Source organism: Melanotaenia boesemani, chromosome 23 (assembly GCF_017639745.1).
Source record: "Melanotaenia boesemani isolate fMelBoe1 chromosome 23, fMelBoe1.pri, whole genome shotgun sequence".
Taxonomy (NCBI): domain Eukaryota; kingdom Metazoa; phylum Chordata; class Actinopteri; order Atheriniformes; family Melanotaeniidae; genus Melanotaenia; species Melanotaenia boesemani.
The window spans coordinates 15,420,352-15,442,201 of NC_055704.1; the positions used below are offsets into that span (position 1 = coordinate 15,420,352).

Sequence of the window (21,850 nt, forward strand, 5' to 3'; positions counted from 1 at the left end):
TAGTCAATAAATCATTCAGTTATCCAAATTACAGCGTTAGAAAAAAGAGATCAAACAGATCAGCTTTTAAAACGTTAGGTTTTCTTGTTCCACGAGGAAGGAACGACACTGATAAGATAAAAGTTTAACTCCTCTTTTGGATTCTTTCCTGCTTCAACACATCTGATTCAAATGAGTAGGTCAGCTCAGCAACGCTTTAACCTTTACAATTACTTATTCATGCTATCTGTGTTAACGCAAGGGAAATATGGACAACACAGGGGCCAATATTGATTAACACATAACCTTTTTTTTTTTTTATAGAAAAACTCTTACAGCTTAATTCAAGTAAATTTGAATCAGGATCACAAATACTTTATTAATCCCAGAGGGAAATTGCTGCATTGCAGTGCTCCTTAAAACAATGACATACACTGAGAGAAAAGGATATAGAAAATAGAAAAATAAGAGTCCAAGTTAAATTAGAATAAGATGCCGAAATTTAAAATACAAAACAAATAAAATCAAACACTATAAAATAAGAATATCAAAATATGAATATTACAAGGAAGACATTAACAAAGAGATAAATATTTACAACATTTGCAACCGTCTATGGCTCTGATTTCTGGTTCAGTGCAGAGTTATGGAATTTTATGGCCACAGAAAGAAAGGATTTACTGCAGCGTTCCGTACTGCAGCGAGGTGGAACGAGTCTGTTGTTGAACGAGCTCTTGAGGTTGTCCAGCATGTTGTGGAGAGGCTGGAGAGGTTCTTATCTTGGGCAGCATCCTCCTCTCTGACACCACCCTCAAAGATTCCAGCTCCAACCCAACAACATGACTGGCCTTTTGGATCATTTTATCTATTGGAGTCCACCATCTTCAGTCTGCTGCCCCAGCACACAACAGTATAAATAAGGGCTCTGGCCATCTCAGACTCATAAAATAGTCCGGCAAATGTTAAAGGACCAGTTCATTGTCGATGACCACTCCAAGGTATTTGTAGTCCTCCAAAGTGTTCACATTCACACCATTGATGGAAACGGGGGGCACATTAAGCTGCAGATGGTTCTGCTCGCACCACATGACAAAGTTGCCCACCACAGTGCTTTACTCCTCCTCATCATCCTCTGTGATGCATCCAACCACTGCAGAGTCATCAGAAATGTTCTGAAGGTGGCAGGTCACTGAGCAGTAGCTGAAGTCGGTGGTGTAGAGGGTGAAGACGAAGGGGGAGAGGACCGTTCCCTGTGGAGCTCCGGTGTTGCTGACCACTCTGTCTGACACACAGTGCTGCAGGCGCACATATTATGGTCAGCCAGTCAGGTAGTCAACCACCCAGGATACAATGGGGGGGGGCGACCACCTGGCATCACTGTCATCTTCTCACCCAGTAGAACGGGCCTGATGGTGTTTAACTCGCTGGAAAACTAAAAAAACATGGCTTTTAAAGAAATATCACCTTTGTTGTCTTTATTTAAAGTTTTAGCTTGTAACAACAAAAACAGATCTGACTAAACGCATCAGCTGTTAAATTACAATGAAAGAAACAACTGAAACAATAACAAGAATGAGCCCCTTACATCACATTTTAATGATTTTCACACATTTATATATTATAAATTAACATGACAATCATTTCTGACTGACTTAGTCCATTCTAAGGAAATATGAATATTGACCCATTTAAATGTAATCGGCAACAGGAACTATGGATAAATTAGTTTTTAAAAATTCAATTTCGAGCAGCCAACATGCTGTTATGCACAGTGGGTCTTTGACATGTCCTGTTTTATGCAGAAACACATTAAATTAAAAAGTTTTGAATGTCATTTCATTATTTTTTATGACAGACTTGTTAAGTGAACTAAAGTAGAGTTTGAGTCATGGGTTTATAAATTAGCTAACCAGCTGTTTGTTCCCATAATTATGGCTCTGTTGATAAAAGTCAGTTTTTACGTTCCTGTCGGCTTTGTTTATGTAGCACTCAGGGTCTTCTTTTCTCTCATCTGGGGTGGCTTATTTTGCAAGTTAACCCTATTCAAGCTTTTGTGGCAGAGCCGTGCTGGGTTTGAAATTAACTTCTGCCATGTCTTCCCATGTGTCTCCAGATGGTCCTGTCATCTGGCGGATGCTGACCTACTCACCAACTCGGCGAGCTCTCCTGGTGGGCTGTGGTCTTCAGATGTTCCAGCAGCTCTCAGGAATCAACACGGTCATGTAAGTGCTACCATAATATTATTTCAACAGGCATTATAGAGTCTGCATTGGTCAGCTTAGTTTAAAGTTTGCAGCTGTTTAGGCTTAAGGATGTGAACTTCTCACATTCACAAAGATATTTAAATGCATAGTTGACTGATAATTGATAGTTACAATACAATACACTCCACCACATCACCACTGCAGAGAAAAATTTCTGTGTTTTTTATCTCTCTCAGCTTTAGAGTTTATCACAACTGTGATGAAACATGACACTGAATGCGTGTCATGCCTTCCTGCTAGACACAAGCAACCTAGACAGATGTGTTTGCTCCAGCAACACAGCACTGAATCACAAAACACTTCTTTCATCTTTCATAACGGATCAGTCACAGGGGAGCAACGGCCTCACCGTATTACTGCCCGCTTGCCCGTGAACGGACAGGCCACAGTTACTCTTTCATTCTTTTTATCTCGGCATCTAAGGAGATTGTGTCATCTGTCTGTCTCTTTCCTCCACTCCCAGCTGAACTATATTACAAGGCTTTGTAAACAATCTGTGGATATGTGCTGTTGCTTAGCAACCAACAGAAGGTGAGAGCAGTGTCTGTACGGGGCGTGTCTGCACGCATGTGTGATTTTTATTTTATGTGCAGAATGTGGCACTATGGCTTTTCGCACATGCCTGTATGTAACGTGTGCGTGCCACATACAAGCACACATGTGGATGTATGCGTATGTCTTGTATGAGCTTAATGGTAAGGCCATATGTGTGTGGTTGGGGCTTAATGGCTGAATGAACAGGAAGATGAGGGGCGAGAGAAATGAAGCTGTCATTAGCAGAGGTGTCTGTCACTTCTTTGTTTTTTAGTGAATGTCTCTGTTGACTGCCTCTCTAGCTGTATATTTATCCTCACCTCCTGCTGCCAACTCTCTGAACAGCAGAGGGGCCAAACTAAATCTGTCGCTGTCCCCATCCACCTAACTGTCTCTCCAACTTATCCGCCTGCCAATCTTCTAGTCTACCTGAAAAGGTCTAACAGCGTTAACAGTGACCCATGTTTCAGTCAAGATGCTGTTGAGATTGTGCAATGTTTGCATCCGGCATTAAGACACGTCTCTGCTTGGTCTACAAATTGGAATCAGATTGCCCTTTTCTTTGCAAAAACAAGCACTGCGACTTACTGTGGTGATAATTGCACCCTTCAGAAGTGTCATCAAAGACCTCACATGGCTGACAGTCAATTTCCAACAGCGTCTCCATTTAAGTTGATTTTTATTGGCTTTGCACAAAAATAAGTTATAAATGTTACTGTCCTGTCCATGCAAACAGAAACAAAGCTTGCTGTTGAATATACAATACTTAACTAAAACCCACAGAATCAGAAGTATTTTTTTATTACTTTATAGCACAGAAAAATATAGTTATTGATAGTTCTGGTTTAACTTTGTACTTACTTTGATAAACATGTCTATTCAGTTATCAGGAAAACACATTCTTAGTCTTCTTGCTCTGGCTGCATATCCTCTGTTACTTTTCCTGGGTGGATCTCTTTTGCTGCCTGGGGTTCTTATTTTCCTCCCCATCTGCCACGCCTCACCTGTGACCTGGTAGGATGCAGTAGTTGCTGTTGTGAAATGAGTCAAAGCACAACTTTAAGCATCGCTATCCACCAAATAACCAGAGTCCTGCTCAACGGGGCTTGATGTCAGGTTGTGAAGCGGCTGAGTATGGATCCATTCCAAGACTTCTAGTCCTAGTTAAACCTTTTTGAATGTATTCCTCGAAGTGGAGCAGTGGTTCAACCCCGGCTGTTCATCATGCACCTCTGGCTACCCTGTTTTTCTAAAGTCGTAGTGTTTAAAATACAATTTTAAAAACAATTTGTTGACTACAGCTTTGCTGTTGCGGTCATAGACATTATAGATGCAAATTTTAGAAAGAAATCCTTCACCCAATCTTCATAATAATACCACACATTGCACTGTTAGGACTCAAATTCACGTCATTAGCATGCATACTAACATAAACCCGTATTGCCTTTGATGGGCATGAAGCTTAAATAAAATGTAGGAGCTGCACTAAACTGTAAAGAACATGAATAAATTAAATAGTAAGTTGTGAGTCTTAGAAGACGTCAATGAGAGTGGGTAAGAAAAACACACACAGACACCAGAGACAGACCATTGACTAAGATGGATGGAACCATATTTCGTTGCAAACAGAAACAGAAGTGTTTATTCTCTCTTAAATTTTCACCTCCCTGGTCCTCAGTGGCTACTGTTATGCAGGTATTAGATGGATAAATCCCAACACTCCTAATTCAAATTTAATCGATCTTTTACAAGCTCTGTACAAGTCTACTGTGAGACATTCATTTGAGTCAGGTGTGTTGAAGCAGGAAAACATTGAAAGTGTGCAGGACAGTAGGCCTTGAGGACCAGAACTGGATTTGTGATTGTGGTTGTCCAATTGTGTGACTATTACTGTGTCTTCCCATTAAAGAACTTGAAGCTTTGAATTGTTTGACAGAGAAATAGCTTTTCTGTCATTAAGTACACCTGGTTTATCAGTGATAGAATAAGGAACACACATTGCAAAGATTGCCTAGTCTGTTTTTTCCTGTCATACATCCTCTACCCCCTGCCTGTCACCAACCTCCCTACTGATCGCCATGCGAAGCTGCCAGGCTAGACTTATTTGCCTGTGTGATATAAAAGAGGTCTGAGGAGCCAGTAAATCAGTGTGGTTTAGAGACCAGCTCCTGTCCCCGTGTCCCCAGCTGCTTTTCCTGATTAAACCACCAAGCTCTTCCAAACTAAAATAGCACATAATGTCTCTCACTCTGCTATTACACTATTACACTCTGCTCTCTCATTTTGGGAGCTTGACAGTGACTGAATGACTGACTTCACACATTTTTTTAGTCAATAATGTAAGGACACAGTTATGTGCCACATGAAGTTCTTTATTAAGGTGCAATATAAAAAAGCTTACCAAAGGTAAGCCCTTCTGATCCACAACAAATGAAAACAGGCAGAAGACCAGTTGAAGGGTGGTACTTGCAGTCTTATTATTCAGCATCAGACAGTGGTCAGCATTGTCTTAGCTGAAGAATCAGATACAGTAGTTTCCTTAAATAAAGCTAAAAGCTACACTTGTATGACAGATTGATGCAAAGGATCAAATTTGACAGAGAGTTATATAGTGAAGCATAGTACTCTATCATCATCACATACCCCATTCACTTAGACTTAAAAGGACAGCTTCAGACAGTTACTGTGCAAGATTTCTCACTCAGTGCTTATTGCTGTGAGGAACAGCTGCTCACTTTATCATGTATGCTGGTTTGATGATCAGTTCTTTCTCATTCTCATACGTCCTTCTGCTTCTGCAGGCAAACTTGGATGAATATCATCTAATGGAACAATAAAAACCCACAAAGCCAGCAACTATCAGGCTAATATTATATAAACAGACCCCATAGGACTAATAGGTTTAATCACATTACACCAGATTAATGTTTCATAATAACAGAGACAGATAACAGGCTGGAAAAGTGGCTTGCTGCATACCAATGAGGCCCATACTTGAAATCATTTTGCCAATCAAAGCAAATCACCATGTCTTAGTGTCTTACTGTTCTTAGGCTTCCACATGTTTGTCTTTAAAACTTCTGTAGCCAGTGGTACTGGAACAGATTCACTTAGCAACCCCACAGAAGAAAAAAATAATTAAATGAAACTTATTATGGAAATTTCTAAGTATTTGGATGGCGCAGTTTGGAAGACCAGATACTTATTATCTGATTCCTGGACCAGCTCAGTAGGAGTTTTGGTTAGGGTATGGATTTGTACTCATTGACTAGCAGATGCTTTTGATCCTGTTTTCTGACAGACTGACCTTTAGAGACTACTGCACTAATGACCATCAGATGTCCGTAATGCATCCTGACAGCTGAACTTAACTAAACACATGCAGTTTGTTTAACCTCTTTCCCTCTGCAGCCGACTGTGCTTCGTCTGTTTCCAAGCACGGCTCATTCACCATGGTGCTGTGGCATTTATTGTGCTTCATTTCTATGACGATAAACTTCGTAGACCTACAACTGGGAATCTTTAGAGCAGGGACAATAACAATTTACTGCCAACTGTTAAGAAGCTGTTATTTTTCATTCATTTACCATTTTGATTAACCGAAAGCAGAGATGTCTATTTATACTGGAGGCTGTAAAGTCCAACTCTGCAACTCAGCTGCGAGTGTGAAGCTGACATCATATTGTGTTGGATTTTGTGTAATTCGGTGCCTTATTGTGAGGATCCAGCTAACACTCAAGCTCATGTTTGCACAGACTTGCATAGTGACTAAGCCTTGTGTTTTCCACTACATGCTGCAGTATTTACTTTCTTTTACTTTTTTTACTTTACATAATCAAGTGCTAACCCTATCTGCAATAAAGATGAGTAACAATGTCGGGAAAAATGGAAGTGATTTCACAGGTTTTCTGATTCATTTAAAGCTTAATTTTTTTTAGAACTTAGTACCTAAGAGTCAGCAACATAAATTAGGGCTAGTTCTGAAAGAATACAGAATTTAAAGGTGGAAATGCAGAACCTGATTGTAATTATTTATCTGCAAAAGTTAATGAAGTTTTGACAACCTTTACAAAGAGAAGGAAATTAAATGAAAGAAAAAGAAAAATCTTGCCCATGGTTAATAATGAATGTAGGAAACTGATAAAAGATAGGGACCAACTATTACAGATTACATTACATTGGTACAGATTGACAAAAATTCATCTCTATGAGAAATAGAGTAACACTCTACACACAAAAGTCTAAAGTATTTTTTTATAGACATTATTCAGTCTGCTTAAAGGGAATGGAGGGGATGGTGCAGCATCTCCAAGTCTGAGACCATGGTCCTCAGCCATAAAAAGGATGGAGTTCTCTCTATTTCTGTTCCCCAACTGTGGAATAACCTGCCCTTGCACATTAGAGAGAGGCCCCTCAACTTTCTACTTTTAAAACTTATTTTTATTTATTAGCTTTCAGCTTCAGCTAGATGTCTTCTTCTTCGGTTGACAGGTGAAGCTCTTCTTTTACAAGTCAACCTACATTTCTACCCTCATTTATGATCACAAACCGTGTTTAGTGACCAAAAGAGCAAGGTTGCAATACAAACAGCTAAAATGAGTTTCCTCGGCAGTGTGTCTGGGCATTCCTTTAGAGATAAGATTGGTTAGGATGCCTTTTGGCATCAGCTAGCCTGGACATGCTTTTGGATTCCCTGGGATGATCTGGAAGAAGTGGGTTTGGATTAAACGAAAGTCTAGGCTTCTCTGCTTGAACTGCTGTGACCCAAACTCAGATAAGCTGGAGAAAATGGATGGATAGTGTAGGTGTGGTTGTTTGGAGTGTGGTTTTCCTTTCCTGAGTCCTTACAGAAATCCCCAACCATCTTTCCTTGCATTTTGACATTTTCCAAGGAATTTTGGACTCATCTGTCATGATTTATGGTATATGTTTCTTGGTTTACTTAAGTTGTTTCATGTTCTGGGTTTTTGTCATGTTTTCGGTGTTCAGGGTCATGTTTAGTTCTGTGTTTTTTTTGGTTCCTGCTCATTAGTTCACCTGGTCTGATTAGCTCATTCTCCTCACCTGTGCCTCAGTGTATTTAAGCCATTGGTGTTCAGTTCCTCCTTGGCCAGTCCATTGTTTGTTACCTCTGCTGCTGTTAAATGTAGTCCATGCCATCTTTGTTTCTGTTAGATGTTAGTCCATGCCGTGTCAGTGTTTTTGCCACTGGAGTCTTTTTGTTAAGTGAGTTTAGTTTTACTTAATTAAACAATTTACCTGCAACGGTCTGCCTCCTGCCTATACTTGGGTCCTCATGTCCATGGCTTCCTGACATCATCATTATAATGAAAGAACATTTTGGACATTGCTGGGTTCATTTTCTTTGTGCTGTGAATTGTAATGGAAAATTTACACATAACCCTTATAGTTTGTATTCTACACTTTGCATTGTTAAAGCTTGGCTTATGTTTTACTCAGGGAGGAGAATGACTGTGTACCCAGATAAGGATTTAGTGAGCTCCCCTTCCCCCTTTTCTTTTCTTCCTTGTACCAGGCCATGAGGGGTTTACTACAATGACCTTCGACCTCGATGTTATCAGCTCATGCTCTGGCTATATTAACCAAGCACACATGTACCTCCCCAGACTCGTGCAGCCAAAGCTTCTTTGACTGTGTGATCTCTCATTGCTGATCAGCTCTTAATTAAATACTTTGTTTGATTCTCACTCAGTGTGTGATCTTTGATAAATAAATTCCACTACAGAATGTAGAAGAATTTTTATATAACAGGTCAATACTGGTAGGCATGTTTGTGATCTACCAAGTATATTTTAGCTTTTTTTCCTCCCAAGTAAAAAGGGAAAAACTCCTTTGAGGACTTTAAACAGTGCAGTCAACATTAAACACTGTTTTTTGAAGAAGGTTGATGTGAACCCGCTAGGTAGTCTCTCTCTTACTCTGGACTCCCTGGTTATCTAAATAACATCCTCACCCTCATACATGCATTCAAAATTCATATATTGTAATAGAAACCTGGGAGAGAAGAGACAAAATTGACCATAAATAAGTGTCTGGTCTGCTTCTCATTCTGTCTGCATGTTGTTATCCCCGAGCCCCTTTCTGCCTGACTGACAGCCTGCACATAAAGGGATGGATGGGTGTACTTGTTTCAGAAAAGACATCTACAGTAGTATATATGTTATAAATGCAGAACAGTGTGATCCAGCAGCAGGCCAAATATCACCTTTCTAAATGAGCCTGTGGATCATTTTGATTTAATTAGCCTCATAATCACTCAAGTAAAGGTCAGTGTGGGGTGGTGGATACTGCTGTGTGTTAGGGCAGGTCAGCAGAGTGTGTTGACAGTGTGATAAGGGACACAGCAGAACAGGATGGACAAAGATTGAGGTGGACAGAAGAGGGAGAAGAAGTAGAGAGGGACATTGGGGAAAAGGAGGGAGAAGACATTGATGGTGATGAGGTGGGAAAAGTTGTGGAGGACAAAGGGAGATTGCAGAAGAGGAAGTTTAAATAGACTTTCAAAGGAAATCAGATGGGGGCAAATAATACTGTAGAAAAAAAATGTTTAATGTTTAATTCTGGATTTTATTTTTTAAGCTGACATTTTCTTCTGTATATTTAGGAGGAGAAGGGTTTTACTCATGTGTTTAGGTTTATCAAGACGTCTCAAGTTAAGCTTGACCAACATATTGGGCCATACTGGAATATTGGATTTTGGGTTGTGTACCTTCTTTGCAACGTTGACCTTCTTCTTATAGATTGTGTGCCAGGTCTACCACTGGGTGGGTTTGTGATCTTTTCCAGCATTATTAACTTTAACAGCTCTTTTAATGTCCTCAGAAAGGTCAATACTGTTGTGAAGCTTTAATAATTCTTTTATCTTATTTTCTAATAGTAATGGTTCTTTAGTTTGACACCCACTTAAATTTTCATATTAATTAAAAAGAGAAATAGTCATTTCGTTCCCTTAAATTTGGAGTTAATTCTCAAAAAGTAGTATTGAAACACATTCCATTATTCAGTACATCAAAAATGTCATCAGCTGCTGAATGTTATCAAGTCCTCTCTCCCCCTCCTGGTTTCCCACAGTTATGTTATACAGCCCCCCTAAGCTGTTCTGGTACTATAATTTTTTAAGAATTTTTTGGATGTTGTGCCCTTTATTATAGAGCAGCTTGACAGGCTTATACTTGATAGTCCATTATACAAGCTTGGGCAAATTTTAACGAAAAACTGTTGAAGAGATTCTTGGAGCTTCAATCAGATGTGTTGAAGCAGGAAATGTTTAAAAAACCTACTGGACAGCAGCCTTTGAGGAGCAGGACTGAACATCTCTGAAGTGTAATCATGTAAAACTAAAGGAGAAAGAAAAAAAATAGTTGAAAATTGAGTCTTTTCAACCTCAGGGACCAAAGTCAAACAAATTTGAGGCTTGATCCGCCAAATAATCCATCCAGGTGTGCAGAAACACATGCATATTTTTTCAGTTATAATGTGGTTTATTGACATTTGCATATTAGTGTTAAACAAAATGATCTGCAGCCGTTGCAGCTGTTTTAAGCATGACTGGTTTCCTGTGGTCCAATCCACATAAAGAGACTGTATTTTGGGCTTTCAACCAATTAAAGGATACACACATGGAACAAAGCTGGAAACATGCCTGTATTAATACAACTGATGATGGTGGGAATTACCCTTCTTAAAAATGTACAAACAAAAGGTTCAAATGATTGATATAAATGGTATATGTTAACACCTGTGTGGGTGAAAAAAACTCATCATCGCTTGTTATTCAAGCAGGTCAGAGTGTTGCTGTTGTGTTTGACTTCAATTATGAGGCATCATTATGTTTAAATATGTGTATTACATTGTAAATGTCATTCCATCTCCAGAATAAACAAGCTTCATGCTGTATGGTGTGTTGAGCATGTTGTGATGTGTTTCTGTATGAATATGATTAGAAGGAAAATTAGAATATTTCTCATTAAAGAGGTCATGCTGTGACGATGTTGGAGCTGGTTTGAAAATGTTGTTTTGATTGAGCTGCTTAGGAGTGCTCTGAAACATACAAAGCCAAGCACACAAAAGCAGCTCTGTGTTTTCAGTTTGGGGTTTTGCATAGCATGTGCACAACACACAAGAGAGTGCCAGCTTCCTGTGGGTTTGCCAGCAGAGGGGACCATGTAAAACCGGCTTCTCGTGACATTTCCAACGTGACATTTGTCTTGTGGACCATCTGTGAGGGCCAACTGGCCTGCGTCGAAAACAAAACCAATAACTGGTCACTGACAAAACACACACACACATGTTCATGTAAGAGATCCATGTCACACCACAGTTACAGATATTTAAGTCTGTTTTTATAAAAAGAGAAATGCACAAAAGTAATGTGCAGCAGTAGATTTTCCTAAGTACACACGCAAAAACAATGCAGAATTTGCTGTACCTGGTAAAAACTGAGGTACCTTTCTGGTCACTGTTGGTTGGTAGCCACCATCAGAAATGGACCAGGCTCTTGAAGAAGACAGCTTCATCTTTTGTTTTATCGGAGATTGAAAACTTGCAGTTACTATCCCTGTACTGTCAGGAGTATTATGCTATTGTAATTAGACGCAACGGTGCTCATTAAATTAGAGCATGGTTCCTTTCTGACAGGCGTCAACTGAGGTTGCTATACAGCATAAACTATTGCACATTCTCACAACAGAAATGTGTGGTTCTCCTACCAAAGCTCAGAAATGACCCAGTTACTTGACATTTTGCTAAATTCTGATGTACAGTAGATGGTCAACACCATTGATTTGGCCACAAGTGCTTCCAAACAGGGAGGAGGCATTAGACCTGTGACACCCCTGCTGGAGAGCTGAGTTTACCACTGTTGTTCAACTTTTCTGCTTCACTCTTGCTTGTGAATTATTAGTCAGAAAGGCACAGTTGAGGATTGCACATTTTACCATTCAAGACTCAAAATTTGCTTATACTTTTTCTGGTGAGATTTGGGCGTACATAAGCATTGGATTTGAAAAATAGGCCTCTTCCCAAGAGAATCTCCAACTCTGTCTCTCACACACAGACTCTCACTCTCTATTTCTCTCTACATCTCTTCTTGTCTATTTGTTCTTGTTCTCTCACCAACATTCCTTCTTTTGTATTTTCTCCATCCATTCTTTTTCTCACCTTTCAATCTTTTTCTCGCTCATGCTTCCCTCTCTTTCTCTGCTCTAACACCTCATCTCTTACTCAGTGACTCGGTCACTCATTCGCTTGTTTGCTCGCTCAGTCTTCGTCTTTAAGCCGCCTTAGAGATGATCCCCAGCTTTGTCTTTTCCAGCTGCTTTTTAATCCACATGATTAAGTTACATAAGTTTGTGATTTCTAACTGATATTGCTTCTGATATCTACAACACAGATTTACGGTATTAAAAATTTGTCTGACTAATTAGGATCGAAAACAGAGTGAAATTTGAGTTAGCATCTTTGTCAACTCCACACAAACAATGTAAAGAAAATGGCTCAGCTCACTAGTATCTAAAGCTGATCTGGATGCCAAAACAAATTTGGTCTGAAAATGGTAAATGATGCGGGAGGGGAAAGGGAGGAGAACTGAGGCATCATCTTACCCGACATACAATAACATCTCAGCTGTCTTTGGATAGCTGAAAGGATACTATACACATATTCACACTTATTCTCAATTGAAATTATGGACAATGGTCACTCTAAAGAGACCTCAGGTGAGTCACGACTCTCAATGAGAGTCACACACTATAAAACAAAAGTGGTATCACAGGTTACTTAAGTGAAGTCTGCCAGGCAACTGGAGTGGAACCATTACACACAAACACTGGAATCCCTAAAAAGACAATTATAGTTTGCAATATTGACAGAAAAACATCTATCTTGCTTTGTAATGTGCATGCTGCCTTAATGGGATCCATGGAAAAGGGGTTTGCAAAGATAAGTAAAGTCATTTGCAGCTAATACATACTGGTCCTATACGATCATGTGTGTTGTCCCAAGAGTCAGTAGCCTCCAAGACAATCATGCAATTTGTCATTAAATGTCACCCATGAGTCAGTGGCAGCCTCTTACCACCACTCGTTTGAAAAAGGCTAAGAACAGCTTTAAATGAGGCTTATGAAAAGGCATAATTGATTTTAGTGGTTTACTAGATGACAGTATCTCCAGTGAAAATCACTCTAATCCTCTTTTTAGTTTAAATGCAACACATACTCTGCCAATAGACTGACAAAACCGGCTCTTAAAAACATCAATATTTGACTAGAGTCTGGCTTTAGGGATTTGATTTATTCTACTTCTAGAAGTAAATAAATACCTGCTTGCCAAGCTGGTGATAATACAAAAGCACAAAACTGATTCATAAATGTAGCTGTGTTAGGTGCCTGTGTCTAGATATTTTATACTTTACCGGTTACTGACTTTACCCAAGCAATCCTTAGGGTTATCACTCTTCTTTTTTTCTCCTCTTCCTACTTCTCAACCTTTATTCCTCTTTTTTTTTCTCTGCCTGCCTGAGAGGTTTAGAATTGAAGCATGACAGGAGCAAGGGTCCATGTTTTCATTTTCAGACTGGGGTCAGGGTCAGATCACACCTCTTCTTGTTTGCTTTGCAGCAATGCTCCATGAGGTCTCTTTTGTAAAAGGCTGTGTAAGTGCTCATCAGTGTGTCTGTGTTTGTGGAATATAAGATTTCTGCAAGCATGACGCTGTCTGAAACTCTCACATACCAATTGTTTTTTCTCACAATGCTTGATTACACAAAATGAGAAAGGTAAAAATGATTAGTCAAAAAGAAAAACAATGAAGACAGTTTCCTGTCTTCACAGAAGTGGGTGGAAAAATGGCTCTAATCCAAGAGCTACATCCCAGACTCCTCAGGCTTCAGTTAGCTTGTAAAATTTGAAAGTTGATGAGCGTAGAATTAGAAAAAGACAGAAGGTTTGCAAAGTTGCATCTGAACAAATCACAAGACTTCTTTAAGACTTCATAAGACTTTGTCCAGACAAGACCAAGGTGGGGATGTTTGGTCATCACAAACAGCACGCCATTGCGTGAAAACCAAAGACAACATGTCACCACAAACACCTACCAACTGTCAAGCTCAGTGGTGGAGGGGTCATGATTTGGGCTTGTTTAGACCCATGGGACCTGGACAATTTTTGAGGTGGATCCACCCCTAGACATGTGCATGCAACACAAACCTGTGCCGAGTGGGTGGGAAAATTTATAGTCAGAAGACTCAAAGCAGATCTAAGCCGCTTCTGTACCTGACTGGGACCAATCATCTGGGAACAGTTTGCTTTCCATCCCGAGAGTTAAAACTAAACAAGGCAATTGCAGCATTTAGTTTTTATGCTCCTAACATCTGGAAAAAACCACCAGAAAACCTGAAGTCTGCTCCAAACCTCAGTTCTATTTATTTATTTATTTATTTATTTATTTATACTGCTTTTAATTAAGATAGTTTTCATTTTGAGCATACACTATCAGTAAAAAGGGTGGACACACTTTCCCATTGAATCTATATGTATTGATGTCTGTTTATCTCACTATGCATCTTTTAGTGTCTGTTTCTCTCTGTTTTAGTTTGTTTCTTTTTTATTTATTTTATTCTTTTTTTTTAGTTTGTTTATATTCTTTTATTTTTAATCTCTGTAATTATTTTTAGTTTATGATTCTTCTTTTAATATTTCTTTTGCACCTTTCTGTAAGGCCTTAAAAATTTTATATAACGCACTTTGAGTTGTGCTGTACATGTACATCCCCACTTCAGAATCTACATGTGGTGCAGGGCCGGTCCAGATTACAAGAACAGTACTGGCCCATCATGCTGAAAGACACCAGCCCACTTCTGTTATCCGGGTCCATCTCCAGAACTAACCCTATTATTTTTGCTGTCTTGGTTTAGTCACTGAGTCAGCCATGTACCCAGAGCCCATCTGGCTAAGGTCTACAGACTGGACAAAACTGGGTCTTACAAAAGACAATTTCACCGTAACAACAGTTACTTTAAGTTATTGCTGCTAAAAGACCATGGGATCAAGTTAGGTTTTTACACATTGCATCTGCAGTTTAGTGTAGTTTTTAATAAACAAATAATCACGCGGGTAAAACTAAGAAATAAAAGATTAATTAAAAACTGTTTTTTGATATCAGACACATGAAGCTACGTTAGGCTGCCATTTCATTCAATCTCTGTGTTCAGTATTTCCTGTCATTATATGGCATGTGTTGACATGAGGTCGGTGTTTGAGACAGAGAGGTATCACGTGGCATCAGGAATAATAGCTGAAACCTTTCAGGCTGGAGTCACTGCCGATGTAACATCCCTGTAACACAAATGAGGCAAGAAGTTCCTTCTTATTGCAAGTTTGTCTCACCACCAGCACAAAAAAAATGCTCTTTTGGAATTTCTGATGCAAAAGACACACAGGGTCAGTCATACTAAGTTTACAGATTTTTAAGTGCAGCTACTGTGTGTGCAGCATTAAATATGAACTGCACCCAAATTTGACAACATACCAAGAATTTAAATGATGTTTTTTGATCCAGGTAGACTTTTGCCTAGCAGCTGCTTTTCTTTATGAACAAAACTTTCAGTTAGCCTCCAACTATTTTTAACTTAATGATGTAAGATGAAAAGAGAAAAGCTCTGTCATAAGCATGCTTATTAGCAAAACTACTATTTTGTGGAGTTCTACTCAGAGATGTGGAGCAGAAATAATAAAACACCCTATATTTTTCTCAAGCTGTCCTCTTTTCTCGCTAACAGCAATCCTGTCAGAGCTTCATTACTGCCTGTAAATGTTACGAAAATAACAACGCCGCACCCCTAACACGGGCATACAAGGTGCAGAGAATGGGCAATCACAGTTGCCAGAAATTTGACAGGTTCGATTTAGCCACCTGAGAACTTTGACACGCAGCAACATGACATTTCTAAGACGCTTTTAACATTTAAGACAAGCTTCACTTGTTTGCACTGTGGTCAGAAAAATTAACATTTAAGTTACTATTAACAGCTTTTTAAGGCAGAATATTTTTGGGTGTGTGTGTGTGCGTGTGTTTGCAAGCTTTAATCAGCATGATGCAGGGATAGATGGAACACAGCAGGTTATACTACTGAGAACAGAAATAGTGATTTTACTATTGCTGCTGCTCTAAAATGTATTTGTTTCTCGTATGTGTGTCTGTCTGCGTGCATGTATCTGCATCTCTGTGTGTGTGTCCACTCAACAGACATATTTAAGTTTGTATATGACGAATAAAGGCACTTGTAAGTTTTGTCCTCATGCATCAAATAAAGCTTAGATTGAGCTCTTGAATCAGAGCTGCAAAGCATCTTTTGTCTGTTTCTGTGGACGTTCCATCTGACCGAATACCATTACAGAAAAGCTAAATGTTATTATGTAAATCCTCGAAGTGGATGTCTTTGCTTTGGGAAAGAGCAAGATACAAAACAGGAGCATTTGAGAGAGGACAGAAAAGAGATAATATGCTTTTGAAGAGATGAAAAGAAGAATGCTAATTCTAAGTTGCCTGTAGAGACAAAAAAAAGGCAGACAATACTGGAGATGTTCTCTTTGGGTTTCCTCTTTAATGAATGTTTCTTTCTTTGTACTTCTGTAGCAGCCTCTCAGGAATTTGGGTTTCTGTTTGCTGTATGTCTTTTATATAGTGTCTACATGTCTGTATTCTGAATTCAAATGTTTTTTTCTCCATCTATTGTGCACTGAAAGGTAATACTTTATAAAAGATGGTGTGCTTTTTTTATTTGGACTATATGAATGTTTCCCCCTACTGTCTCGTCTGTTACATGATATCAGAAGTAGGAAGTGGAGCTATATGCAGGTGTCTGCAGCCAGCTAAGAGCTTTGTTGATGATGATTGGAGGTAATCTGCCTACATGGAGCAACATGGTTCTAAGGTTGCAGGAATAATTATTTCACAGTTTGAAGGAGGAAAGGCCACAGAAAGTGACTGGTGAGACATTTATAGCTGATTGTTAACTATCTCAGTATAAGTGGATGGCACTCGGGTATAGAGGCTTTAATTCTTTTTTTTTTTTTTTGTATTTTTCCTGTGAGTTAGTATCTGGTCGCTGTTATGTCTTTTTGATTTGGTTATTATTTAAAAACTCTTAATGACTAGCAGCTCTGTTTTTTCTGTGTGTGTGTTTCTGTTTTTGTAAAAGTTGTAGGAAATTGTCTGGTGTGTTCATGTACAGGTGTAACAGTTTGTTGTCTGGTGATGGTGTGGATTGAAGGGTCGTTTCCTTCTGTCTGTGATCTTTTTGTCTTCTTTCTTCTTTCCCTTTTGCTCTTTTTGCTATTTTCCATCTTTTTCTGTCTCCTCCGGTCAGATCCAGCAAGATTGCATAGATTCCATGATTCAAAGTAAATAAATTAATTAATTAATCAGATTATCAAGAGGAGCCTTACCCATAGGCCTCCCCTTGGCAGAGCAAATTTGTTTAGCACGATACAGCAACCAGATTATCATTTTGCTTGCTATGATGCTGGACAGGACAAGTTAAAAGAAAAAAAAAAAAAAAAAAAAAAGAGGGGAAGAGAGAAAGATAGGATGAATAAATGTCAGGTGTGGATGGATGGATGGCTGGATGGATGGATGGATGGATGGATGGATGAGGACAGGGATAGAGAGGGTTGGTTGAGAGTTTGAGACAAATAATACTGGGTGGGTGAACCAGATTGAACCCTCTACTGATCAAATTGAGAAAAATGCAAGAGAAAAAATATTTAATTTATCCCATTGAAATCCATCTGATCGGAGATTCCTGCCGACATGTTTACATGGACGCTAGATAAAGTTATCCGATCAGTTGTATTTACATGATAAAGAGATTTAATACGACCGTAATGCTTTTGACATGTGCAGTGCTGACCAGTTGGGAAGAAGAACTGTTTTTTGATTTTGTTTTTTTAACCTTTTGAACGCCTAAATGCACAATGATCCTTAAATCGTTCAATTTCTAGCATGAACGTTGTATCCGCCATTGTCCCCTTTTATTTCACTGCCACCATTGTTCAAGTCCTCTCAGAAACTCATTACGTCACGCAACCCCCACGTGGTTCAAGCGTGCGCAGAGACATCATCCACTGCAAAACTATCTGAATGACTGTATACATGGTTGGTTTGTTCTGCTGATCTGAGCATGAAAAGGTTTAAACCATCCCTCTTGATCAGATTGAAAATTCTTTCCGATCAAGGCCAATCAGATCAGCTGACATGTTTATATGAGGCATTTTTATTCTGATTGGACATTCAATCTGATTAAAATTCCTTCATGTAAACATAGCTACTGAAAGATTTGCTCTACCAAACAGAAAAGGAGGCTCACCGGTGATTAGAGGTATGGTTGAGGTATGGCTTTAGTTCTAAACCCAAAGTTAAAGACTAACTTGGGTTCACTAATTGCTATACACTCTTATTTAATATTGTAAATCTAACAGCATGTTTTCATTGCAACAAGAAGTCCACTTGAGTTTTATTATGATCCGCTTTGTAATGTCTTGCCTCTTGCTTGACTGATAATCTTAGCTTAGCACCAAGTCTGGCAGAAGGGGATGAAACTCTGCTTACCTGGACTTTTAAAGCACTAATGAAAAAAATAAAATTCATATGCCGATATTTTAATGTTTTAAACTATAAATTCAAAACTGTGTTGCTGATCTTCTTTAACTCTAGACATTAAAGTATTTTTCCCCAAATGTCAAACTATATTCTTAGGTTTCACATGTTTACTTCTGTCTCTGTGTCATGTAGGTACTATAGCGCCACCATTCTCCAGATGTCAGGAGTCCGGGATGACAGACTAGCGATCTGGTTGGCGGGACTCGCCACCCTCACGAACTTCTTGTTTACCCTCTTGGGTGTATGGCTGGTGGAGAGGGTTGGGCGCCGGAAGCTCACATTGGGGAGTATTCTAGGTAAGACACAAGGACATGGTTCAAAGAGCCAACACCAAAGGAAGATATTGATGCTTATTTTTGTTTAATATTTTTCAACAGGTACATGTTTGAGTTTGAGTCTACTGGCCATTGGTTTTTTGATGTCTGCCCAGCACAGTCCTTCAGTCACTCGCCACCCATTAGACCCTGCCATATCCAACTCGACTTGCTCCAAGTATCAGTGAGTGAACACACACATTTAAAGTTTGGATCAATTTCACTGGAAAACTTCCAATTTCATTGGGGAAAAAAAAACTTTTTATTTCCTCCTTTTTTAACCAACCATAATCAAGCATCTTTACCTTTATTCCTCATGTCCTAGAGTTAATACAGGTTGTTAAAATCAGACTTGGGAAGTAGATATTAATACAGCTCAATGTTTAAGCCCTCAAATTATGCCCACTGCTAACTTCCTTCAGGTAAAAAAGAACATACAAAACCTTGGTGTTTAGATGGAGTGGATCACTATTCAAGTGTTTCCTGGGGATTTAAAGTAGATTATAGTCTGACATGTAATCACAAAGAGCTAAAAGCAGTAGTTGTTGTAGAGTCAGTAGAGTCAGCTGAAACTGAAGGGCAATATGTAGTCCATGCAAACAGTGTAAGCGGCGTTATTTGAAAAGGCATCATGTCTTGTTACTTTACTAATCAGCAAACCTCCAACACTGGATTTTAAGAACTCCTCTGGTGTAGATGAAGGTCTGTAACTGTCATTGTTTTAGTTTTTATTGTTATTTTTATCATAACTAAAATCGTCAGGACTCTAACCTTCAGCATTTCCAAACCATATATTGAAGCTGGTATGTTCACATTAAAAGAAACCTGAGGATCTAATCCTGTCAGCTTGTGAGGTGGATCCAACTTTTCTGGATTGGCAAAAGACAACAATGTTTAGCTAGTTTAGCTTTGACAAGTGGAAGACTGGTAGCATCTGTTTGTGGGCCTACTTGTTACACTTAAACTCTGTTGCAGTCTATATGGTTGTTTTGCTCCTCTGCCTCCATTTCTGTGATTTATTTTTTCTGGAGCAGACTGTATTTTTCCTGTTACACGGCTGTATTTGTCATGGGAAACAACGTGGAATCCATCAATGCAGGCATCAGTGCTGCAATGAGACCAGACTGAAGCTGACGAGTTAAAACGTGTTCAAGTACAGTGCGTGAAAGCGTCCTAAAAAGTGATGCTATGTGGGACAGCAACTGGGAAAGGGGGGAGGCAGAGCTTATTTTCATCTTCATAGGTTATATTTAGGCATTAGGGACCATAGTTTTGAAAAAAAACTTAATCGTACAGTATCATTTCAGTAAAGAGAGGATATTTGGGGGTCTTTGCTCTCTGTCACATAGTTTCCCATCATTTCCATACGTTGGCTAATAATTACCATAAATTTTTCACTTAAATGGTCTTAAAAGGTACTAATCAGTCAGCTAGTATTTTGTTAGCATGGTTACTTCTTTATTCGCTAACTTCCTGGGTTATAGTGTTGTCTCTTCAAAACCCACTACAAAAGTTACATTTGTCATTGTACAGGTGTGTGTTTCACACACCTATTAGAGAATAAAGAGATTTCAATGTATGGAATATATGGAGAGATTTCATATGTGGAAACAAAGCATTACTGCCCATGCAGGAGCAGCTAGCTCAGCTTTGGTGACCTAGCCCAGTCCTCACATGTTGACTTGTGAGTGTAAATGCACCTCTTGATAACACTGATAAGTCAGACAAAATCACAAAATTTAATTAAGACAGTGAAATTATTTGAAGCTACGTGTTCTGTATTTGCAGATGGTACTAATTTCTCCCAAAACTCCCTTATCAAACTTGTACTAAGCTAACATGACACTTAATAGTCAAACAACTGAAAACAAAGATGCAAATTCATATGAACCCTCCACTTAACATCAGCCCCTGGGAAGATGGCAAAAAACTCATAAAATATCAATGTAATAATTTCGCCAGAATTAATACCATACCATCTTTATTTATAAAGCGCTTTACAAACAACAACATGACTGACCAAAGTGCTGTACAATAAAAGAGAAATAAAATAAAACAGAACAATAAAAAACATTAAAACTGTAACATATAAGAGCCAGACATGACATATTTGTTACTTACAGTTTCTGAGACATTTTGCTTTAATTTAAGGTATAAACTTTGCTCAAAATCCTGTTGAACACAATCTGATACTAGTCTTCTAACTACTAATAGATAACCAGAAGCAGAAAACCACATTATAATATTTTTAAACTATCACATTGTAATAAATGGTAGATATCCCTCCCAAAAAAATTTTATTCTTTTGTTACATTTTGTTAAAGGATCAAATAAAAACCTTTTCTTGCCATTTTTTCATGGGTTGGGCCTTAGAGGGTTTCAAATTGTAATTATGATTCCATCACATTAAGTGATACACTATAAGCTATGGCTGAAGGTCAGAATTAATGTTTACTCAGCAAGAAGATCATTTAAAATGATAGATTTTGTACATTTAAAGCTCGCATTGATATTAGAACTAGGCTGATTCTTGTATTCAATAAACCCTCATACTTCCTCAGGCCAGACACTGATTTATTCAAAACTTTTTCATAAATATTGACAATGTTTTATGTCCTGTTTTTCATTCACATCCAAAAACAGCAACAATTCCTTCCTTGTCTTCAGAAGCAACAAACACACACACCCACAATGAACTTGAGTGTGTCTTGCCTTCATAAAAGGCAGAGATCAGATGCCTCTGTGTCCCAATTTACTCTCAATTACTCAGACACAAGATAAAACTCCTGTGTAACAACACTCTTTCATCATAACGACAAACAGCGCCTAATGGACTCTCTGACCGGTACTCACACCCTGTTACACACTATGACACACGCACACACAGAGGGGTAATTTGAAGAGATGAGTGCTTTTACCACACTGAAATGACTTTGTTTTATTATGATGCACATCCTCACCAACTGCATCACTATCAAAGCCACAGCTGGCCACTCTTGCTTGCTATGGATGGGATATCCCATTCACAGCTGCAGCATTTCGTGAACTCATTGAAGTCCCATAGTTTCCTGCATTGCACTC

At 38.8% G+C, this 21,850-nt stretch overlaps 1 protein-coding gene across 1 annotated transcript in view; it reads left to right on the forward strand.

The window, feature by feature from the left end:
• The window catches only part of LOC121634775 (proton myo-inositol cotransporter-like), a 65,628-nt gene that overhangs the window by 38,364 nt on the left and 5,414 nt on the right, over positions 1-21,850 (forward strand). Inside the window, exons 4-6 of the mRNA XM_041977690.1 lie at positions 2,093-2,201; positions 18,588-18,751; positions 18,833-18,953. Coding sequence (XP_041833624.1) covers positions 2,093-2,201; positions 18,588-18,751; positions 18,833-18,953 — 394 coding nt within the window. The remainder of the gene's footprint in view (positions 1-2,092; positions 2,202-18,587; positions 18,752-18,832; positions 18,954-21,850) is intronic.